The sequence below is a fragment of the Apteryx mantelli genome, chromosome 21 (genome assembly GCF_036417845.1).
Source record: "Apteryx mantelli isolate bAptMan1 chromosome 21, bAptMan1.hap1, whole genome shotgun sequence".
Classification (NCBI taxonomy): Eukaryota; Metazoa; Chordata; class Aves; order Apterygiformes; family Apterygidae; genus Apteryx; species Apteryx mantelli.
In genome coordinates, this window is record NC_089998.1 from 13,718,933 (window position 1) to 13,738,515 (window position 19,583).

General features: G+C 53.2%; 1 protein-coding gene across 2 annotated transcripts; it reads right to left on the reverse strand.

Annotated features, from left to right (window-relative positions):
- Positions 1-1,440: 1,440 nt before the first annotated feature.
- Positions 1,441-16,757, reverse strand: SAPCD2 (suppressor APC domain containing 2). 2 transcript variants are annotated; one of them, XM_013954458.2, is made up of 6 exons: positions 16,259-16,757; positions 9,966-10,099; positions 5,508-5,654; positions 4,524-4,625; positions 3,803-3,925; positions 1,441-3,367 (listed from the first exon to the last, which is right to left on the reverse strand). In XM_013954458.2, exons 1-6 carry the CDS (start codon positions 16,740-16,742, stop codon positions 3,239-3,241), a joined length of 1,119 nt encoding a protein of 372 aa, XP_013809912.2. In that variant the 5' UTR covers positions 16,743-16,757; the 3' UTR covers positions 1,441-3,238. The 2 variants fall into 2 exon arrangements, with proteins under 2 accessions (XP_013809912.2, XP_067165222.1); XM_067309121.1 differs by having other exon boundaries at positions 4,524-4,646.
- Between the last annotated feature and the right edge of the window lie 2,826 nt (positions 16,758-19,583).

Consider the following 19,583-nt stretch of genomic DNA (forward strand, 5'->3'; position numbering starts at 1 on the left):
TGTACTGCTAAACTGCAAAGAAACCACTGAACACATTTAATGGGAGCGAAGAGGACATGGCCTCTGGCACGCAGGTGAGGATTAGGCATGGACCAGATTCGTCAGGAGCCAGGAGCAACATGGCCAGAGCGTGCTGCTGGATGGTCAGAGATGGCAAAGTGTTGACCTGCAGCTCCCAGCTCTGCTTCCCTGCAGGGCAACCCTGATCCCTGGCAGGGAGAGTCACATCCTCAGGAGGGCAAGCCCACTGCCAGGAGCATTTAGGCAGCAGCAGTCTCACAGGGAAGTGGGCCTGAGGCCAGCACTGCCCTGGGCTGTGGACAGACCGTTCTCCTTCACCAGAAGCAGGCTCCAGCACAAGGGCAGTAGCAGAGCTGCTCATGGCTCAGCGTACAGAGGGGCATTGAGCAGGGACAATGAACCTCTCTTTCCTTTAAGAGACCTCACAGGCTTCACATCAAAGGAGAGGCGTGAAACAGAGTAACTGCAGGCAATTATCGCCCCCCTCCTCACCCTGTCTGGGACTTGCTGCTGCCACTTGAAAGCCACCGCTGCAAAGATCCCTCTCCCGAGCCCTGGAGGCTTGGCACAGGCACCCTGGACAGCCCTGCTCCAAGAGGACGGTAGCAGCAATGGGAGGAAGTTCCTGCAGCCAGAGATCCTCTGGAGCACGCTGGCATTTGTTCCCCCCCTAGCAGTGCCCAGCTCTGCTGAGCACAAAAAGCAGCAGCCCACAGGGCCTGGGGAGCAGGTCAGTCTCTATAGTGTGCAAGGGGATCCCAGCTCACTGCCAGAACCCAGGCCAGCCAGGAGCTCCCATGTACCTAAGGTACAAAAGTAGTCACCTGCTGCCTCACTTTGCCCAGTGTGGGTGCTGCCACCCTTGGTGCAGGGCAGAAGCAGCTGCCAGACACAGGTCCCCTCAGGATCCCAGTGTAACTACAGAGCTGCTGCCTGGCACCACCACCACAGCTGCAAGTTACCCACAGTCATGAGCACCACCTCCAGTGTGGTTTGCTTGAAGTGAAATAATGTTAATAACATCAAAATTTGTGAACTAACCCAGCACCGCCTGAGGAGCATGAACACCCAGCACATTTTCTGGAGGAGCAGCCAGATGCAGCTACTAGCTGCAGGATGAAGTGGGTACAGACACTGGAAAGAGGGTGCAGGGGGCTTCACAGTCCCATCCACCAGCAGCAAGAAAAGACAGGGAGATCTCCAGCTCCAGGCTGGGAGCACAGGTCTCAGGGGAGTCCCAAGAGGAAGGGAAAGGGCATGGGAATGTGACTTACAACAGGGGCCCACCGGGCTCCTCATGCTCAGGCCAAGACTGTACAGCCTCAGCTCTCTTTCCCCATCCCTCAGGACAGGGCTGTCAGGAACTTCAAGGCTCACAGCAGAGTAGAAGATAGGCTGAGTTAGGCAGAGACAGACAGATAAATTAAATAGTTCATCCCACTTTATTATCCTTAAAGAAAGGTTATGAGGAGGGTTCATTTTTATTAAGCCTTAGGCAAAACAGGCACTAGACTCCCATCATGAAAGAGATGGGATGAACTAATGCCCAGGGGATAAATAACATCCTATTCCTGCAGCCATGGGACACAACAGATCCTGGCCTGGCTCTTCCTCCCTCTCCCTGGCACTTTGCTGATGCCCATTCTGGCAGGGGCAGCAGACACCAGGGAAGAGCAGGGACTGCATGTGTTGCAGTCAGCTGCAGTTCGAGATCAACTCTGAGAGCGGAGCTGGATGGGACAGACAGTGCTGTACGGGCAACAGCGTCTTCCCAGGAGTGGGAAAGGAACTGATCTGCACAGCGCTCAGCCTGTCAGAGCTGAATATGTTGGAGCAGGGCAGGCCCAGAACCCTCTACCCAGCTCAGTGCATTGTGCCACAGCATTGTGCTAGGAGAGTCAGAGCATGAAAACCCTGGAGAGAAATATCCTGGGCCAGACCAGGATACAAAGGGCCAGGCCTGTGCTACATGGGGATTCACAAGGATCTCCTATGCAAGTACCATAAATACAAACTGTCAAGACACAGTGGAAGACACCATTCAGTCCCAGCCACTGAGCTGGGGGGAAAGGAAGAAATATCTCAAGATGCACCAGTCCAACAGTGACATGTTTAGACTACCACCATCACCCCAAGAGACCTGGAGAGGGGTGCAGTTCACACCCAGGATGTCACCCAGGGGAGCCTGGGTACAACACCAGGACAGACAAAGCTGCCATTTCTCCACTTGGAGATGTGCAAAGGAAAGAGCCCATCAGCCTCCTCTTCATCACCCATGTTCAGTTAGATAAGAACCCTACTTCTAAAGCCCCTCTGTGAAATCAGGTTTGTCAGTAGTCCTCATGCTGTAGGACATCATCTCTCCTTTTAAAGTAATCACAAAAAAATATAATCCTAGCAGTCATAAGAAAACATTTGCCAGGTAAAACAAAATTGATTCAGAAGTGTCTGCCTGAATCTGCAAACAGCCTGAAACAGCAGCTCAGAGGTACATGTGATCTCATTTGGGTCTATGGCTCATTTACTACAGAAGCCTGCAGATGTGTAAACAACTATGTCAACACTACTCCAAACCGGAGAGACAGATTATCCTAGGAGGAGCACCAGTTCCAGTATTGCTCTAGTCCAGTTTGGTTGCAGTGGCAGGCAGAACTTGGGTAGCAGGGAGAGGCCATGCTTGCCCCATTACCGATTTTCAATCTTGTCCTCTAACAGAGTCATAAGCAAGGGACAGGCTGTCCCTCCGTGGCCAGGCTTGCTTGGAGATGCCAACTGGAGTGTTAAAGATGATATCTTTTTCAGAAAGCAGCCAGAATTCAGCCTAAATCAGGCCAAGGGTACAGCAGGCCCCCACCCCAACCCCACAAAGACAGTGCAGGTAGCACCCAGCACAGCAGAGGACACAGGGTAGGGGATAGAGTCACTGCAGTCAGTTTTAGAGGCAGAAAAGGAGCAGCTTGCAAGTGGTGCAGCTGACCAAGCCCAGCAGCACAGCAAAGAGGGGAGACACCCCAGACCTGTCCAAGCAGGATCAGGGAAGTGCTTTCCTCTGGCTTCCTCATGCAGACATACCACGGTCAGTTCTGGACCTCCACAGGCCTTGAGATACAACACCAGGAGCAATGGATGCAATGGGATTTGGGCAAGAACCCCAGCCCCATGAAATCCCAGGGGAGAGCTCAAGTGTGGGGCCAGTGGGAGCTCTGGGAGACAGACACTAGATGAAGGTGGAGTCCAGCTGGCTTGTTTCATGGTTATTGAGGGCCCGGGCCTCAAAGAGCTGCTTGATCAGGGCGGATTTCTCCTGCTCCAGCTGGGTGATGCGTTCGCTCTTGTCAGTCACTTCCTGCACAGGACAGAGAAGGAAAATGCCTGCTTAGAGCTCTCTTCCTCCTGGGGCATCCAATGAACAGTGCAAGTTCTCGCTGCCAGGCCCAGCTGCTGCTCCCCTCACCCACGCACGCACATGCACTCTGAAAGCGCTGTTTGCAAGTCAGTCAGTGTATGGTTTCACTGCAGGTGCTAGGATGTGAACCCCTGCCTAGTGAGCCTGGCCCTGGCAGAGATGTCAGGGGGCATCTGCAATCATTCCCCACCAGCCCTGTTGAACAGACCTGGAGAGCCAGGCTGCGCCTCCCAAGCTGCAACATCTGCACCCTCTTGTGGCCGAATTTGTCACAAAGTCTTTTTCCTATAGCAGGGATGCGCCATTCATGTCCATAGTGCCCTCACCCAGCACCCAAATGGGGACAAGACAGCCTCTTCTCTGAACCCCACTCACCTTGGTGAGAAGCCAGTTTTGCTCCTTCAGCATACTGATGGCTTGCCGGGACCCTGCTGAGGCTGGGGACACCACAGGGGCTGCAGGGCCCAGCCTGTTCAGAGCTGAGGAAGGGTTCATTGGCTGAAGAGAGGATGAAGGGAAAAATAAGACAGTAAGTCTTCCTGGTGGCCTTCCCCAGCCTGTCTCCAAAGCCAGAAGGGGTGAATTACAGCTGTTTCTACAGCAGGCTGGGAACTGATGGGCTGGGAACCGAGAGAAGTCCAGCACAGGATTAAGACCCTGCCAGTGCAATTAGCACAGGTCATTGCAGGAGGTCTCCAGCAAGGCTTTTCTAGACAGAGACAGGAAGCATTCCTGCCAGCATGCCCTACACCTGCCAGGAGCCCTTGTGGCCTGGCATCCAAGATGTCCATCTCCAAGAGGACAGGCTCAGTACCTCAGCAGGATGTTTTCCTTATTCACACAATGCCTACACCTTTTAGGGACCTGCTTTAGCCCCACAAATGTCTTGAGAATCCTCTAGCCCAGCCTGCGACCAGCTGCACTATCCTCTTGGCTGTCTGCCATCCTTTGTCTTGCCAACAGAGCCAAGCTCTCTCCCCAGAGCCAGGGGGAGCTCTGGCAGCTCCAGCATCAGCCTTCCAGCAGTGTAAGGGGGGACAAGGAGGGCCCCCAAGCTCACACAGACAACAGCAAGTTGCCAATCTACCACTCTCACCTTGCCCACAGCAGAAAGGAGGTCGCTGAGGCTGCGGTTCACCTCCTGCAGCTTAGGGAGCAGGCGCCCCAGGTGGCTCTGGCTGCCATCAGGGAGGAAGTCCTGGAGATGTGGAAGAAGAGGCTGGGAGGTGTTACGGGGTCAGCTCTCAGGGAATTAGTCTGCCCTGCAGAGAGGACTCAATGGCTTGCTGGCCTCCAGTCCCCTCTGCACACACCCCTCAGAACCTGGGCACCAATCTGCCGATGACATCTCAGCTAGCCCAGTACACTTGGCAGTGCCAAGCTCATGCAGACAACAGGACATGCCCTTGATTTATTCAGAGAGATGGGGACAGGGGAAATCTCTGGCTCAGATCCGGAGTTATGACACAATCAACACAAAGGCCAAGGTTGTGGCTGTCCTGTTCAGAGGGGGATCCTGACCCTGTCTGTGGCCTAATGGGAGATGAACAGGGAACAGCAGAGCCCAGCCAGACACGCCAAGGGCATATCCACACGTGTGGGGGAATTAGGAGACTTCCCCTGCCTACCCTGGGAAGTCTGTGAGTAGGTCCAAGGGGAGAGTCCCAAGGCTGGCGAGTGAGCAGGAAGAACATGCCAAACTGTGGGGAAGGGACACCCACTCTCCACACTGGGCAATTTCGTCTGGGAAATCTGCTGTAGCAGGGCCCCACTGATGCCTCTTACAGGAGAGAGAGGCTAATCTGCTGTGACCCTCCTTCACCTGCCAAGGGATGGCTGGTCCCAGCTCCCCAGCAAACCTCACCTGTGTGCATACCCCAGCTCCTTCACTGCCCCTTTAGGATTCCTGGGCAAGCGATTTGGACACATTTGGATGGACTCTGCCCCCAGCAGTCAGGGTGGGGCAGAGTCAGACCAACGCTGAGCACACCAAGAAGTCCCAGCTGAGTTCTCCCAACCCACAAGGCAGCCCAGACCCTCCCAAGCAAACTGGCACCTACAGAACAAGCTCCAGACTCACAGTGTTGGTTTTGTTTTTCCCCAGGAGTCTCTGGCGTTCCTGCATAAACTGGATGTGTTGGTGATACCACTCCCGGGTACGTTCTACCATCTCCAGACCCTGGAGCAGGAAATCCTTCTCCTGTTCCAGGTCCTTCATATGCTTCAGCTGCAAGACAGTACACAGACACAACATGCCCCCTCCTCATCCAGGTCCAAGGCATGCAGACTGGGCCTCCCATCCTGGAACTAAAGTGCTCAGGATCACCCCTGGAGCGGGCTGAAGCCAAGCCTTGAGAAACACTGTCCTGCCATCCCCAGTCTGAAGGCCTCTAGGAGTGACCTAGCTCGCAGCCCAGGCAATTCTCTCCAGTCCAGCCCAAGACCTTGCCAAGCTCAAGGAGCTGCTTTCTTCATGAGGCACAGAGGAACCTGGTTACCAGCAGGTGTCTCAGCCCCTCTCCCCATGAAGAGCTACGGAGGAGTGGGATGATGGCCACTGCCTCATCCTGGTTTGAGGGAGAGTGCTCCAGTTTGGGAGAATAACTGCAACAACTAAAGAACAGTGAGGTCATCTCCACCCTCCTGTCCAGAGAGCCAGGTCTGCTCCTCAGCAGCTCTCACTACAGGAGAAGTAAGCTTCTCTCTTTGTCATTTATCCAAGGATGCACTAAGACTATGCCTGCAGACACTCTCTAAATGCTCTTGAGGCTGCAGGCTTCAATCAGCAGCTTGAATGCAAATGGCTTTCAGAAAGCAGCCAAGCTGATCGCACAGATTAGAAGTCTGGGCAAAATCCATGGCCGTGTTCTACCCGGCTCCCTGCTCTGCCCTTTACTTTGCCCACCAAGGCTTTTCTGAGCAGAGCACAGTACACCTTTCTTATGAGCGCATCTGCTGAGTCTTTCAGGTTCAAGCACCAGAGTAATCTGGAGGGAGACATGGGTGTGTATCCTTGCTATGTCTGGAGGGTTGCTATAACAAGTGGAGCTCTAAACCCCAAACCAACTCTCTGGGCTAAGCACAGCATAACCCTGCATCTTGAGTCAGGTTGTGGTCCAGCCAGCAAGACTGCTGCAGCATGGGCTGCTCAGCCCCTCCATCAACGTGGAGGCACTGGCAGCAGAAGCAGGACTGCAGCAGCTTCCTGCTGTCTGCACCCCAGCTGACATGGAGTCTCCCTGCTCTGTTGTCACCCCCTGTTGTCACTGCACTGCTAACAGGAAATCATGGAGATGGCTGGAGAAAAGGAGAAAACATCCCTGGGGAACAAAGAGCAACCATAGTACAGCAGAACAAAGAGTGACCACAGTACAGTGACTTTTTGATCAACCCTCACCCAGTGAGCCCAGGGCTCACAGTCTCCTTCCCCTCAGCTGTATCAGCCCCTTCCCCTGGTTTATGCCCTTCCTGAGCCATCCCTGGAGCTACTCTGCAAGGGAGAGAGGCTATGCCTCTGTGCTGAGATCAAACTGTGTGCCGAGCACCCCCTGAAGCAAAGGGCTGCCTGCCTTGCTTCTCTGTGTGACAGAAATGCTGGAGTACAAGGCCACAATGTGGCCTTACCTCCACCGCCTATGGCACAGTCTGGACACAGAGAGAGACAGAGTCTCCACCAGGGAGAGAAGACAGCTCTCCAGACACCATCAGCATTTTGATCATACAAGCAGGCAAGTTCAGAAGCTGCTGGGCACTCAGCAACCTCTCCTGCTGGTTTGGAGAATGTCTGGAGGGGAAGGATTCAGCTCAGAAGTGACCTGCACAGATCTCCCCCCACCTCCCTGGAGGGGGACAAGCAGGACTGTTTCACCGCCTTCTCCAGGCTGCCAGCACTTCTCTGTCCTTACTTCCACCCCAACACCTCCCAACCATCACATGCCAGCCACTCCTTACCCCAGAGCTGCTCTTGCCCCCCACTGCTTCTGGAAATGCTGTTTGTAATACAACAGCCACCCACATGCATGCTTGGATGGACAGGCAGACAGAAGGGGACATACCCACAGGAAGAAATGCAGAGCCTTGGTGCTACGCAGGCTGTTGAGGGGCATGAAGAAGGTACTGTATATGGCAAGGACCCCTATCCAGCTCTGGCTGCAGCCTGTGACTGCCTGTCCTGCCTTGGTCCCTCCAGGCTTGCCAGTTAGCACGGTGACCGGAGGAAGAGGCAGCATCACACAGAGCAGTGGGATGTCATCAGCTCTGCTGGGTGAGGGGACAGATTGCATCCCACTAAGTGCTGAGGAGGGGAGACAGCTGGTGGCAAAGGCTGTTTCTGGGGTGGTAGGAGGAAGACAGAGAGGTGGAAGGGGCATAACGGGTGTTGGTTGGGGCTGCCTGGGGTGGAAGGGGAGGGGACAGTGCCATATCCCAGGTTGCCTACAAATGAAAGAGCTCAGCCTCTCGTAGAAGGTCTCATCCCAGCTGCCCTGAGGCCATGAGGAAACTGGGCCAATCAATGGACTCAGTGAAAAAAATGAGCCAGGCAGACACCAGCTGTCATGGTGCAAAGGGTCCTAGGGCCACAGCACAGTCCCCCCACCTTCGCTCTGCTAATCAAGGGATGAACAGGTCCTAGTGCACCTGCATGGGATGCGGGATGGACATCAGTACCTGCCATCTCCCCTTGGGTTTTAGGCAAATTAGCCCAATGATATCTGTGTGCCTTGCCTTTCCAGGGCCTATCATCCTCCCAGCATCATGCGAAAGGGAGAATAAGAGATTACAGCACTACTCTGCATAAGGATTCAATCCTTGCCAGATTCAAACCTGTTTCAACTGTCTCTGGATGCTCAGAAGTGGAATTAATATCCAAACGCTTCTTTAGAGCTGCCTTGGTGCTGGGGGAGGTTTCCTATCTGCAGGACAGGGACAGACAACCCTTCTCGGGGAAGAGAAAGACATTAAAGACAGTGAGGCACTTGGATATAATAGGAAGCGGGGGCGGGGGGGGGGGGGGCAGAGAGGCAGAACTCCTGCCTCCCAAATCTCCCACTATACCTACACAACTTTGGGAAATTAAGACAAAGGCAACAGTTGCCCAAAGCTACAGCACTTGTTGCAGTGCTGGGAAAAGAACCCAGATCTCTGCAAGGCAGACCCTGGCCACCAGCCTTTCCTCAGCAGTACCAGCTAGGACTTTGAACTCATGGCCGTGATGCCACCTGTGCTAGGCTCCAGGTTGGAGCTGCATGCATGCAGAAGAGCCTTGCCAAGAAAGGATGGAACCTCCCTCTCTCCAAAGCAGTGACACCCAGCCACCAAAGCTTTGAGGACCAGAGGGAACTCAATCCCCCTCCCCAGATACACATCAGCACCTCTCCGCAGAGACTCCCTGAGCCTGAGGGAGGGGCCCAGCTCCTTGGAGTGCTACAAGCCCAGCAAACTTGTTTCCATGCATGCATAAACCACCTCCTCCCCAGGCTGGGGTGGGCAGGCCAGGCAAGAGAGCATGTTATGTCGCTCAGGGCCAACACAAAGTCATAATCAATGCTGCACAGAGACCACCCATATGGCCTGTCAGCTCTGCTCAGACCAGGAAGCAGGATGACACCAGGGTGTGAGAAGTGGAAGTGCTGATGTGAGTCACAGCCTCTCAAATGGCTTGGACACCACAAGACAAAGCAAGGAAGGCCAGAGATTGCCTGGACTCGATCATCCACCCTGCTGACAGGGTCCTGGCTCACTTTCCAGGAAAATTTAGCTTGGGTTTGCGGGCAACATGTCCAGGCAACCTCTCCATCCCACTTGGGAGCAGTGCAGATCCCTTTGTTCTGGGCAAGCTCATTCAAGCCTCTCCACCCAGGGACTGTGAGAAGGAAGTAGATCCCTGGATCCCAGACTCCCCACTTAAATTAAATGCAGAGAAATCAGATTACTGGAAAAAATCTCTCAGGAGCCTCACGGCTCCTTCTCCATGTGCTACAGTCCATGCTTTGGTGGAAGTAACGGACTGTACAGTTAGCCCTGACTGTTCAGAGCCCCCATACTGCCATGCCACATGCTTTGGCACAGCCACTCACCAGCACTGAGCATACGTGACTTGTGTTGGAGTGCTTGAAAGGCCTGGAGATTCATCTGCAGAGATCACTGCAGGACTGGGGACACCTTTTATACAGTGAGAGTAAATGTTTGTCTTTCCCTGCCCAAGTTTATTTGCCAATGGAGAAGGCACCTATGCAGTGAAAAACCAACTTTCCACAGGCTGATCCCACTCTGCAGAGGGAACACATAACTCCTCCCAGTCCTGCACATTTCAGGACAGAAGGCACTTTGGAAGCAACCGCAGGACTCGCAAAGAAATACCAGGATCTCCATAACACCCAAAGACCTAGAGCTCACACTGCTAGAGTGGGCAGGACACAACCATGGCCCAAACAGAGCTAGTATCAGCAAAGAGGGACCTCTGCAATCTACCTTCCCTCAGTGCCCCCCTACAGGGCAAGCTCGTCTCTGGCCACCCTTAACAGGGCTGTCCTCTTACCACGCTGAAGTCCACGCCATTGGTGATGGTGTGTCTCCGGTGTTCTGCACGTCCCCTTTGATGCCTCCGAGCATCTCCAGCCCCTGAATGGCCGCCATCTCCCTGGGATGGCCCAGCAGGCTTAGCATCAGCACCTGTAACAGAGGAAAGCATAAGGGCACCAGTCACTTGCAATGAAAGCCTCCCAGTGGCCATCACAGTGGGACTTCCATTAGCCACTCTGCGTATCTGAAGAAAGGAGGCTTCAGCTCCTCTCCAGCTGACAGCTGTGCCTGGCAAATTCAGAAAGAAATCCTGAAACCCACTCTCAGCTTGGCAACCCTTCTCCAGCCGAAAGGCAGCGCCATCCAAAGACCATGGTGCCCTTTCTGGAATCAATTTATTGGCATGCTCGGGTGGTGGGAATGCGAGAGGTAAGACCATAGGAAAGGATTTACACGGTAGATAATAGAGTGGATTTGGCAGGGAGCAGCTGAATGAAGCACTGAGTCCTTCCAAGAGCACCTGCTCAGATCCCCATATGGGCAGGCTGGACTTCAGCAACAACTTACATGGTTTTGCCAGGCTAGCAACAGATCTTGGTCACCATCACCTGTAAAGAACAAGCAGCTTCCAATGCTGTTTCACTCCCAGCACAGACAACTAAACTATTAATGATACCGCCTGCCCTTGTCCTGTCCTCATGGGATCTGTGGTTCCCACCCAGGCAACACACACTCTGCCAGGTATTCATCTTCTGAATGCAGGTCAAGGACCTGCTCCTTCTCCAAACATGTGGTGAGGGTCTCACAAGAAGCTTCCTCTGGAGGGGGAAGCCACTTAGTGCAGCTCTGGAGATGGCCATGGAGATCAGTCCAACTCATTTTGGAGCAGACACACTTTCCTTCCACACCCAGAGATGTGCTTGGTGCCGAAGGGGGTGACCAACTCCAAGAGCCCTGTGTGTGCAGTCTAAATCACACAGTAAATCAGGCTATAGGGTTTCCAAAAATTTATTAAAATCCCAACAGCTTATTCTGCAGTAGGTACAAACATGTGGTGCTGATCCAAATCCATTCATAACCTATTTTTACAGATTAACTTATACTGGAAAGTTTTAGGCTGAATCAGACACTTCTTGTCCACGCTGTCTGACAGTACACCAAAGCAACAATTGCCCGAGCACCTGAGGCTGCCAAAAATTCAGCACAGATCCTATACTGTATGTCCTGGCTAATTCACCAGAAACACAGCCCTGCAGCCACATCCAAGTCAGATCAGATCCGTACTTCTGGATGATCTGGCAGAGCAACTGCCCTGCTGCCAAGAAGCACGGCACCACAGCACCTGGAGGTGCAGCCAGCACTTTGTCTAGATGTGCCCAGGCAGCAAGTATGCTGCACCTCCCTTCTTGCTCCAGTCCCCTGCTGAGTCCCCAGCAGGCCCTGCCTTGTGTTTGCCCCATCTTGCTTAGGCTGCTCACCCTGGTCTTTGCAGACAGCTTTCCTCGAGAGTTTCTCTCCTGGCCTGATTTTCCAACAAGAGCCACAAGACAACAGCAGGGATGTAGGCAAGCAAAGACTGGCAGTGAAGCAGCTGAGGAAAAATTCTCTTCCTAGGAACAGCTCCTCACTTGTCTCCCAGGCACCCTCACCCATCGCCATATCCTTCTCCCACACACTGGGCACTAGCTAGCTCCCAGGAGCCAGAGGAGTCTCCCACAAGTTTAGCATGTTTCTGGTGCAGACGGACTCGAAGGACTGGAAGTGCCAGGGCAGGATGCGAAGAGCTGGCAGTGCAAGTCTGCCCAGCCTGGAATACCACCTCCGGCTGCTGCACAAGTCTCCTGAGCAGAACATGCCAGGCATGAAGGAAGAAGGATATGGGACAGGTAGGAAAGGAGCTGAGGCTGCAAGCATCACCCTTGATGTTGAGGATGGAGCGATCTGAAAGGCCACAAGGTCAGGGAGGACTGCACAGCACTGAGACACTCTGTGCTGCCAAATTTGTACCAGTCCTGTAATGGGAGCTGGAATCAGGGTCACTGGGAGCAGCAGGCAATGCCCCAGCACTGGTGCAGCTACACAACAAGCACCTCGCTCAGCTTGTCCCTTTGTGTCACTGAAAAAAGGGACAATTTCAGCATGGGAAAAGTCCTCCTGGCAGTTCATCACGGCATCCCATTTCTCTTACCAGCAAGGGCTCTAATGTAGACAGGTCCCTGGCGCCTCAGTTAACAAAAGGTCTTTGATGTCATTCATTTGTCTGTTTTACCCACTGCCTTTGCTTTCATACACCCATATCTGCCTGGGAAAGCTTTACTGGGGAGTCATTCTGGCAGAAAAGTTTGTGTGAACAGAGCCAGAGTGACATTCTGCAATCAGGAGAACAGCTAACCCAGCAAGACCGGTGCAGCTGCACACATTCTCTTAACGGACCTAGAGCACATCCTGCTTGGGAAGCAGGAGAACAGTCCCAAAAATTCAGGTAACTGTGATAAGCGGGATCCCAAAGCAAAGCCAGGAGCACCCCTGGGAAGAGCTGCAGAGTGGAAAAAACATGTTAAAAAGGCTTACGTTGCCATTACTGGAAGTGCCACCATTAAATTGGCACAACAAAAGCACAGACCCCAGATGCCGATCTGACCTGAGCCTCTGATTAGAGGGTGTCCCCTGGTCAAACAACGGAGCTCTGTGCACTTGAGCTAAAAATGTAGCAGCTAAGGGATCAGCTCTTCCTGGGGAAAGAGCAGAATCTGCTCACTGGAGATAGAAGAGATTCTGCCATGAAACACAGGCCTGTTCCTTCCCAGAGCCCCTCTGCTCCCCACAGGACATAAGTCCAGCCTGAGCAAGCAGAACAAGTGCCTAGGACTTCTGTGCCAAGGACCAGATACCTGATGGTTGTTTTATACAGCTACCTGTCCTTGGCAGTGGCTTAGGCAATGAAGATTACCCACAAAACTATTCCCTTTCTTTCTCCAGTGCCATCAGCTCTCCAGTAGCTGCTAGAGCCAGGCCACCACAGGAGTGAAATCAAGTGCTGCGCTGTGGAGGAAGCAGTGCCCAGGGTACTAGCCTCTCCCCACTGCACCATGGACCCCCTGGACAAGGCATTTATCACTTTGTGCCTCAGTTTCCCCACCTCTCAGTAGGAATGAAAGTTCTCTCACAGGGGAAGCACAGGGGTAAATATGCCTAACACGGAGGCACTCAGATACCATGGTGACAGGCCCCATAAGTACCAGCAGCAGGGAGTTGCCCCAGTGACTTCTGTACAGGCTGTGATATCAGCCTCGCCATTCTTGTGCCTGGCAGACACTGTTAGCACCCCAGACACTGTTGCTGACACCCAAAGAAGGGCTCGCGGCCTGCAGGTTGCTCTAACACTGCCTGTGTGACAATAACTTTGGAAAAGCTTGAAGCTGACTCCAAGAAGGGACTTCTTCAGAAGCACTTCTGTCCTGTAGAAGTCACTATTTTAAATGGAGTGAGTGGGAAAGCAGGGACAGTGCTTTGTTGCTGTGCTCCTGGTTCATTGCACTACCTGGGAGTGCCAAGAAGATCACCTAGCCCCAACTTCTGCCATCTTCCCATAATTCTCATGCAAAGCACCTCTGACACAAGCAAATTTACACTGGGCCAGAAAGCAGAGCTAGTCCAGCATCCCGTGAGCACCTTTTTCCCCTTAAAAAACAGACAGAGAGAGTTTCCTCAAATTCTTAAAGCTTACAAGCACCAGTAAAACATCTCTGTGCTCTTGGTTAGAGTTCTTACAAAGGCTGCATCATGCAGCTGGAGGCTCAAAATAGCCTGGAGCCCAAATGATATAATCTATTTGAGAGTAGACTTACTGGACCCAGTTAACTCCCATAGACAGTTTTCATCACACAGCACCAGCTACAGTTCTGCCCAGTGTAAAAAGAGCAGAGTTTTGCCATGTTAATGCCTGACTCTTTCACAACCAGTTGGAGTGAACATCCACCAGTTGGATTACAAGCCAAGAAAGCACTCTGTGGTGGAAGGTATCACTGACCAGTTGTGCAGGAACTAGGACTAAAAGAGATAACTTTGACTTATAGCTTTCACTAAGCAGCTGAAGTCAACCTGAAATTCAGGCCTGTTGCTAGAATACAGCCCTGATTTCTAGAAAGCCGGCAGTAAGGGCTTAGGCACTAAATTTGCCTGTAGACTCAGGCCATCATTATAATTTCAGACCATAACAATCGTCCACAGCCAGAAAGTTATACTCTGCGGCAGTTGTCTGGTCGGTCCCTTCTGGTAGAAAGCTTTCCATTTAATGACAATTTATCAAGCAGGATTTTTTTCAAGTTTTTCAGGACTTACATTCTTGATGATAGAACAACCAGCCTGCATAATAATATTCCCCTAAATGAAGTTCTAGTTATTAGTCTGGAGGCAAAATGGAAAGCAGAGAATCTTAACAATGTTTAAAATTTCTTCTCCACCCTCCAGAAGGCAAGGGAAGGCAAACCAGATCAGACAACAATACTTTACCAAGGCAAAGGAAGGCATCATGCTCAGAGGTGTTGCAATAACAAACACCAAGATCTCACACAGAGCTTTGTATCAGTAAATCTCAAAGCATTTCAGAAAAAGCAGATAAAGAAATACAGATGTCAGTAACATCTGGGTGGGGAAGGAAAGTGTCCCCCTTTGCCAAATTTAGCATGCTGATTGCACAGTACCCAAGGGCTGATATATGTGCAGGTGGGTGCTGAAAATGGTGCTTTCCCTCTCCCACCTTTGTCAGTCCTGCACCCCCACCAGTCTTGTCAAACTGAATGATCATGTGACTGCCAAGAAATAAATACATGTGTATATTTACATATGAATATATAAATATAATATTTTTATCACCCATTCAGCTCATGGAATCAGCTCACTCCACGGCCTCCCAGTCATTTAATCTAACACAAGGGAAGGAGGGCGAACTGCTGGGCGGGGGTAGGAACTGTACTTTCTGCACCAGTATGCAGATGCACCAGAGGAGATCTAACACCAGACTGCAGCCACAGGACAAAGTTACACAGGACAGCTCAAGCCTGTCTAACAGCTCACTGCTACAGGAGTGGCAGAGGACACTGGCAGATCCAGTACAGGCATCCCCCTAGGTCCTGAGGAAGGGACATAGTCAGAAGTGACTGGCTGGAAAACTCTGTAGATGAAACTATGTCAGAGACCTGTGGGGCATGCACTGGCCCAGCTGCCTGAACAGCATTTGGAGACAGTGAAATACACCTCCCTGATGTTGCCTTCCCATTTGAGCGCTTGCTGTAATAGTGTCAGTTATTCAAACACAAAAATTTGGGCAGATTTTCCTACTTTTTGTCAGAAATGTTCATGAGACCACAAAACAAACCTTTCTGACAAAGTATATTCACAGCACAGAACCTGAGTATACGACTGGTTCATGCCTGCAACTACCACACCAGTAAAGCTGCTCAATTTTCAGATCATTTCCCCACTCCCAAGATCCAGTGACCCTCAGAGACAATCAGCTTCATTATCCACCCCAGGAGGAAGGTCACCTACAGACTCTATGCCAGAGGACAACTACAGACATGTTAGCGTAAAGCCCTTAATTCTTCTTGTCACCACTATAAACAGACAAGCACCCACATGAGGGGAAACATAAAGGGAAGAAGGAACCTGAGGCAGACCAGGATTTGCAAACAATATGCTCTCCATTCTGGCTTATCTAGGGCTTCAATCAAAGCCCATAGAAGCTAAAAATAATAATAATAAAAAAAAAAATCACTGACTTCCCAGAGTTTTGCATCAGGTCTGTGGGAGGAATTAACTGTTGTTTTAAATCCAAAAGAAGGAACAGGTCTGTGCTGCCTGATAACCAGACCAAGCCATGGGTGTGGATCCCAACCTGCCCTGCCTGCTCCACTCTCTAGCAATGGCACCGCTAATAATTTGTGACTCTGAAATCCCTGATGAGATACCTGTCCAAAGCAGGCCAGGTTCTCTCAAAAGGGTGCATTCTCATGGTCTGAAACAGCCCAAACCCAGATGCTTCTAGTTTAACAGACAGAAAAAACTGCCTCAGTCTTCAAGAAAGTCATCCCCTCAAGTAGGACTGCAAGCTGCCCAGAGAAGTTGTGTAGTAACTGTACTTGGAGGTCTGCAAGGCACGAGCGATAAAGGCCTCGGCGCGGACGCTGCTGTGAGCGGGAGGTTGAGCCACAGACCTCCCGCAGCCCCTTCCAGCCAAAAACCCGCGACCCCACGAAACCAGGCAGCGCTATGGGACGGGAAGGATCCCGCAGGGGCTCCCCCGCTCACCTCGGCAGCGGGGCTGGCCCGGCTCCGGCTCCCGGTGTCCGGCGCTCTGCCCCCGCCGCTCCTCGGCGCCGCGCGGGCTCGGCAGCTTCTCCAGGCTCCGCGAGGCACTCACGGCGGCGCCGCGGCCCTTCTCCGCCGGGGCCCGCGGCTCGCCGCGGCCGCGCCCCGGGGGCCGCCCCTTGGCCGGGAGGCCGCCGTCGGCGCTCAGCAGCGCGGCGCGGAGCCCCAGCACGAAGCGCTCGAAGGTGAGGTAGCCGCTGGCCGGCGCCGCCTGCCGCAGCCCGTCCAGCACCCCGGCCGGCAGCTCCCGGGCCTCCGCCCCCTGCCAGCGGGACTCGATCTCCCGGAGGTGCACGTACCCCCGCCGCCGGTCGTCCAGGATGTCGAAGAGGGTCCGCAGGCTCTGCAGGAAGGCCTTAGGCAGCCCCTCGGTGCTGGCGGGCGGCTCGGCGGGGAGCGGCCGGGCGCCGCGCTCCGGAGCCATCACCGCCGCCGTCGCCTGCCGCGGCCCCGAGCGTTACTCGCCGCCCTTCCGCGGGGGGCGGGCGCCAGCGCCTGGCATCCCGCCGTCCCATTGGCTGGCGGCGGGCCGCCCCGCGGCCGATTGGCTGCGGGGGCGGCCCGCCGGTTTGATTTTCTGCGCGGCACGCGGCAGTCCCCGGCGGCACGCGGAGTCGCGCGCGGGCTGCTGCAGCCGCGGGCGCGAGCAGCTGCCGTTGCCGCCAGCCATTGCCGCGGGCCCGGGACCTCCCGCCGTCCCGCACAAGAGGATTCGCTGAAATCCCCCTAAATGGGAGCGAGGAGGCGGCGTCCCGGGCCCCCTCCCTGCCCCTCACAACAGCGGGGGCCGCCATCGGCCTCACCGTTCCCTCAGGAGACGCGTCGCCGTCCTGCCGCGTCCCTGAGGGGAAGCCGCCGCCAGCCTCATTCTTCCGCGCTGAGGGGCTCAGCACGACGCGGCCCGGCTCTGCCCCGGCAGACTGCGTCGCACAAGCCGCCGCCACCGAGCAGGAGGGAGGCGCCAGGGTCTGCAGGGCCAGCGGGATTCACGGCTCTGCTCCCCAGCCTTGCCTGGAGGACACCTTGTGCAGATACCTGCGGAAAGCCCCTGTCTCTGGTTAGAGAGATCAGCCAGCACGGAGGAAGCCTGAGAAGGTGTCTCCTGTCACCTCCTGTCACCTCCCATCTTCAGCCCACATATGATTTACTGTCCTTTAGCCGTCAGTAATTGTTTGGTGACCTTTGTCTGCAGGCCGTTTCCCAGCAGGCAGGAGTCCCATAAAAAGCAGCACTGGCTTGAGCAGTAGTATTATTTTAACAAGCACAAATCCTCTTTTCTCGGAGCACAGGCCTTCACCTCCTGTTTCTGCAGCTGTAAATCTGCTTATTTGGCAGCAGAACTAGGGCTCTGTTACCTGTGCCCAAACTCAAGCGTTATTTTGGCTCCCTACAGTGACAAATAGTTTCAGAGACTGGACAGGATGGTAAAATCGCTGGACTTTCAAGTTGGACTTTGCTACCCACCTGTTTGAACAGGTACAGAGCCCGGGTTGCGCAGCCTTATTAAGTTAGGTGAGTGCACCATTTTTTTTCTAGAAGACTTCTTCACTTTAAGCCCAGCCTCTTCCACCTTAAAGACATCGTGACTTTGTGGAAGTAAAGTGTGTCTCCTTTCAAGCAGAAATACCTGAAGATCTTACATTTCGTAGTGGCTCCAGAACAAATCTGGTTAGCGAATATGAACAAAAAGCACAAAATGTGATGTTCACTCTCGCTGTCAGCTTTGCAAATACAGCTGAAAAGTCACAGAGTTTCAGTGTACCTTCTTTATCCTGGCTGCATCCACATGAAAGAAGGACGTACAGCTCTTTTGCGAAGGGCGTAGAGAGGCATAGAGGGTACAATGTGATTGACTTGCCTGGTGTCACAGGGGAGCTGGTGCTCGCAGTGGGAACTGATGCCAGGCCTCCCAGGTGCTGCAACCGGTGCAGCAACATTAGCCACAGGAGGCACTGGTTTAGGGCCTAACAGCACAAAGACACCAAAGATCTGCAGAAAGACAGAAACAAAATATCACTGGTGATAAATCTGAGAAGAACAGGGTTTGGATCCTGTTTCTTCCTATAAACTTAATATCAACTGGTTTCATAAAGAGAAAAGGTTTCTCTAATTTAGCGTGAAGTTTGCTGTATCTGTTAGATCTAAGTGTGTGTTGTGTAGTGAAAGATACTGCCCTTCTCTGCAAACTGTCAGATGGTGCTTTACGCTAAAGGAGATTACAAAGCATTGGCATCATTATTTCCGTGTCACAGGCACATCGACTGGCCCAGCTGGTCCTGGGCAGCTATATGGAGGTACCTGCAGAGTCCCTATCCTGATTTGATGCTGATGCTACCAAGATAAGAAGAGTAAGGGAGTGAGCATGCTGGGGAAGGGTGATGGCAGGGCTAGTGCGGAGACTAGTGTGGGAGGGCACTTGAGTAAGCTGCTGCTCCGTTTTGTTGACAGTGTGGACAGCATGGCACTGCCAGGAGCCAGTGAGACCCCACTACCAGGGAGAACCTAGGCAGTACTCAGTCACCCCTGACAAGTCCCTGGGGCCAGAACTGGCCCAGCACCCACAGAGACTGATGACCCACTGTCCTGGTCTTTGGCTTGTGAGGCTGCCTGTGCCATAGACCCCTCCATGTGTCACCTGTCCTGTGGGTAATTTCCTTTACACAGTGTGAGCTCTGAGTTGCCCTGAAAGGGGCAGCCGGGGCTGGAAGGTGTGTGTGGGGGGGGTGATTGATACTTGACCCTCATGCCTTCTGTCCACGTGGTCCTTGCTGTCAGTTTCCCTGTCAAGGTCAGGCACCTGTGACTCCTTCCCCGGTGTCTTCAATGTTTTGTCCTGTTCCTGGCTTCTCAGTCCATCCTTGCCACTCCTCTTCTGAATGGAGTTTCTCAGCCATCAGGTGTGGACTGCCAGGTACACATCACAGCAACATCTGGAGACCATCTGGAGAACTGGTCCTTTCCTCATCAAGTACCTGCTGTGGCTAGTCTCCTTCATGCTATGGCCAGGCTGTTCACAGCTTGCTCTTCTTCAAACCATTTCTTTACGCAAATTTCCTGGACCTGTCCTACCTACTTTGAGATCACTGCCTGGCTTGGCTCTGTTTGATTGAATGCATTCACACCTGTTTAGGATACAGGGAGAATTAACTGCTGTATCATTTCTCCCCTTCCTGCTCCAGAAGCAAAGCAGTGAATTTTATCTTCCTCAGCTTTGGTATCAGCAGGGGGTGAGGAGGCTGCATGCCCCTATAGAGCTCAAAGTCTC

What these genes read in the sequence shown, in the direction of transcription:
- SAPCD2 (XM_067309121.1), bottom strand. Translation starts at nt 16,742, where the DNA reads ATGGCTCCGGAGCGCGGCGCCCGGCCGCTCCCCGCCGAGCCGCCCGCC. An exon ending in GGAAAAACAAAACCAACACT is followed by an intron (nt 4,647 to 5,507) that starts GTGAGTCTGGAG and finishes AACACCTCCCAG; the next exon opens with CCTCTTCTTCCACATCTCCA. An exon ending in TCCTTTCTGCTGTGGGCAAG is followed by an intron (nt 3,926 to 4,523) that starts GTGAGAGTGGTA and finishes TCCTCTCTTCAG; the next exon opens with CCAATGAACCCTTCCTCAGC.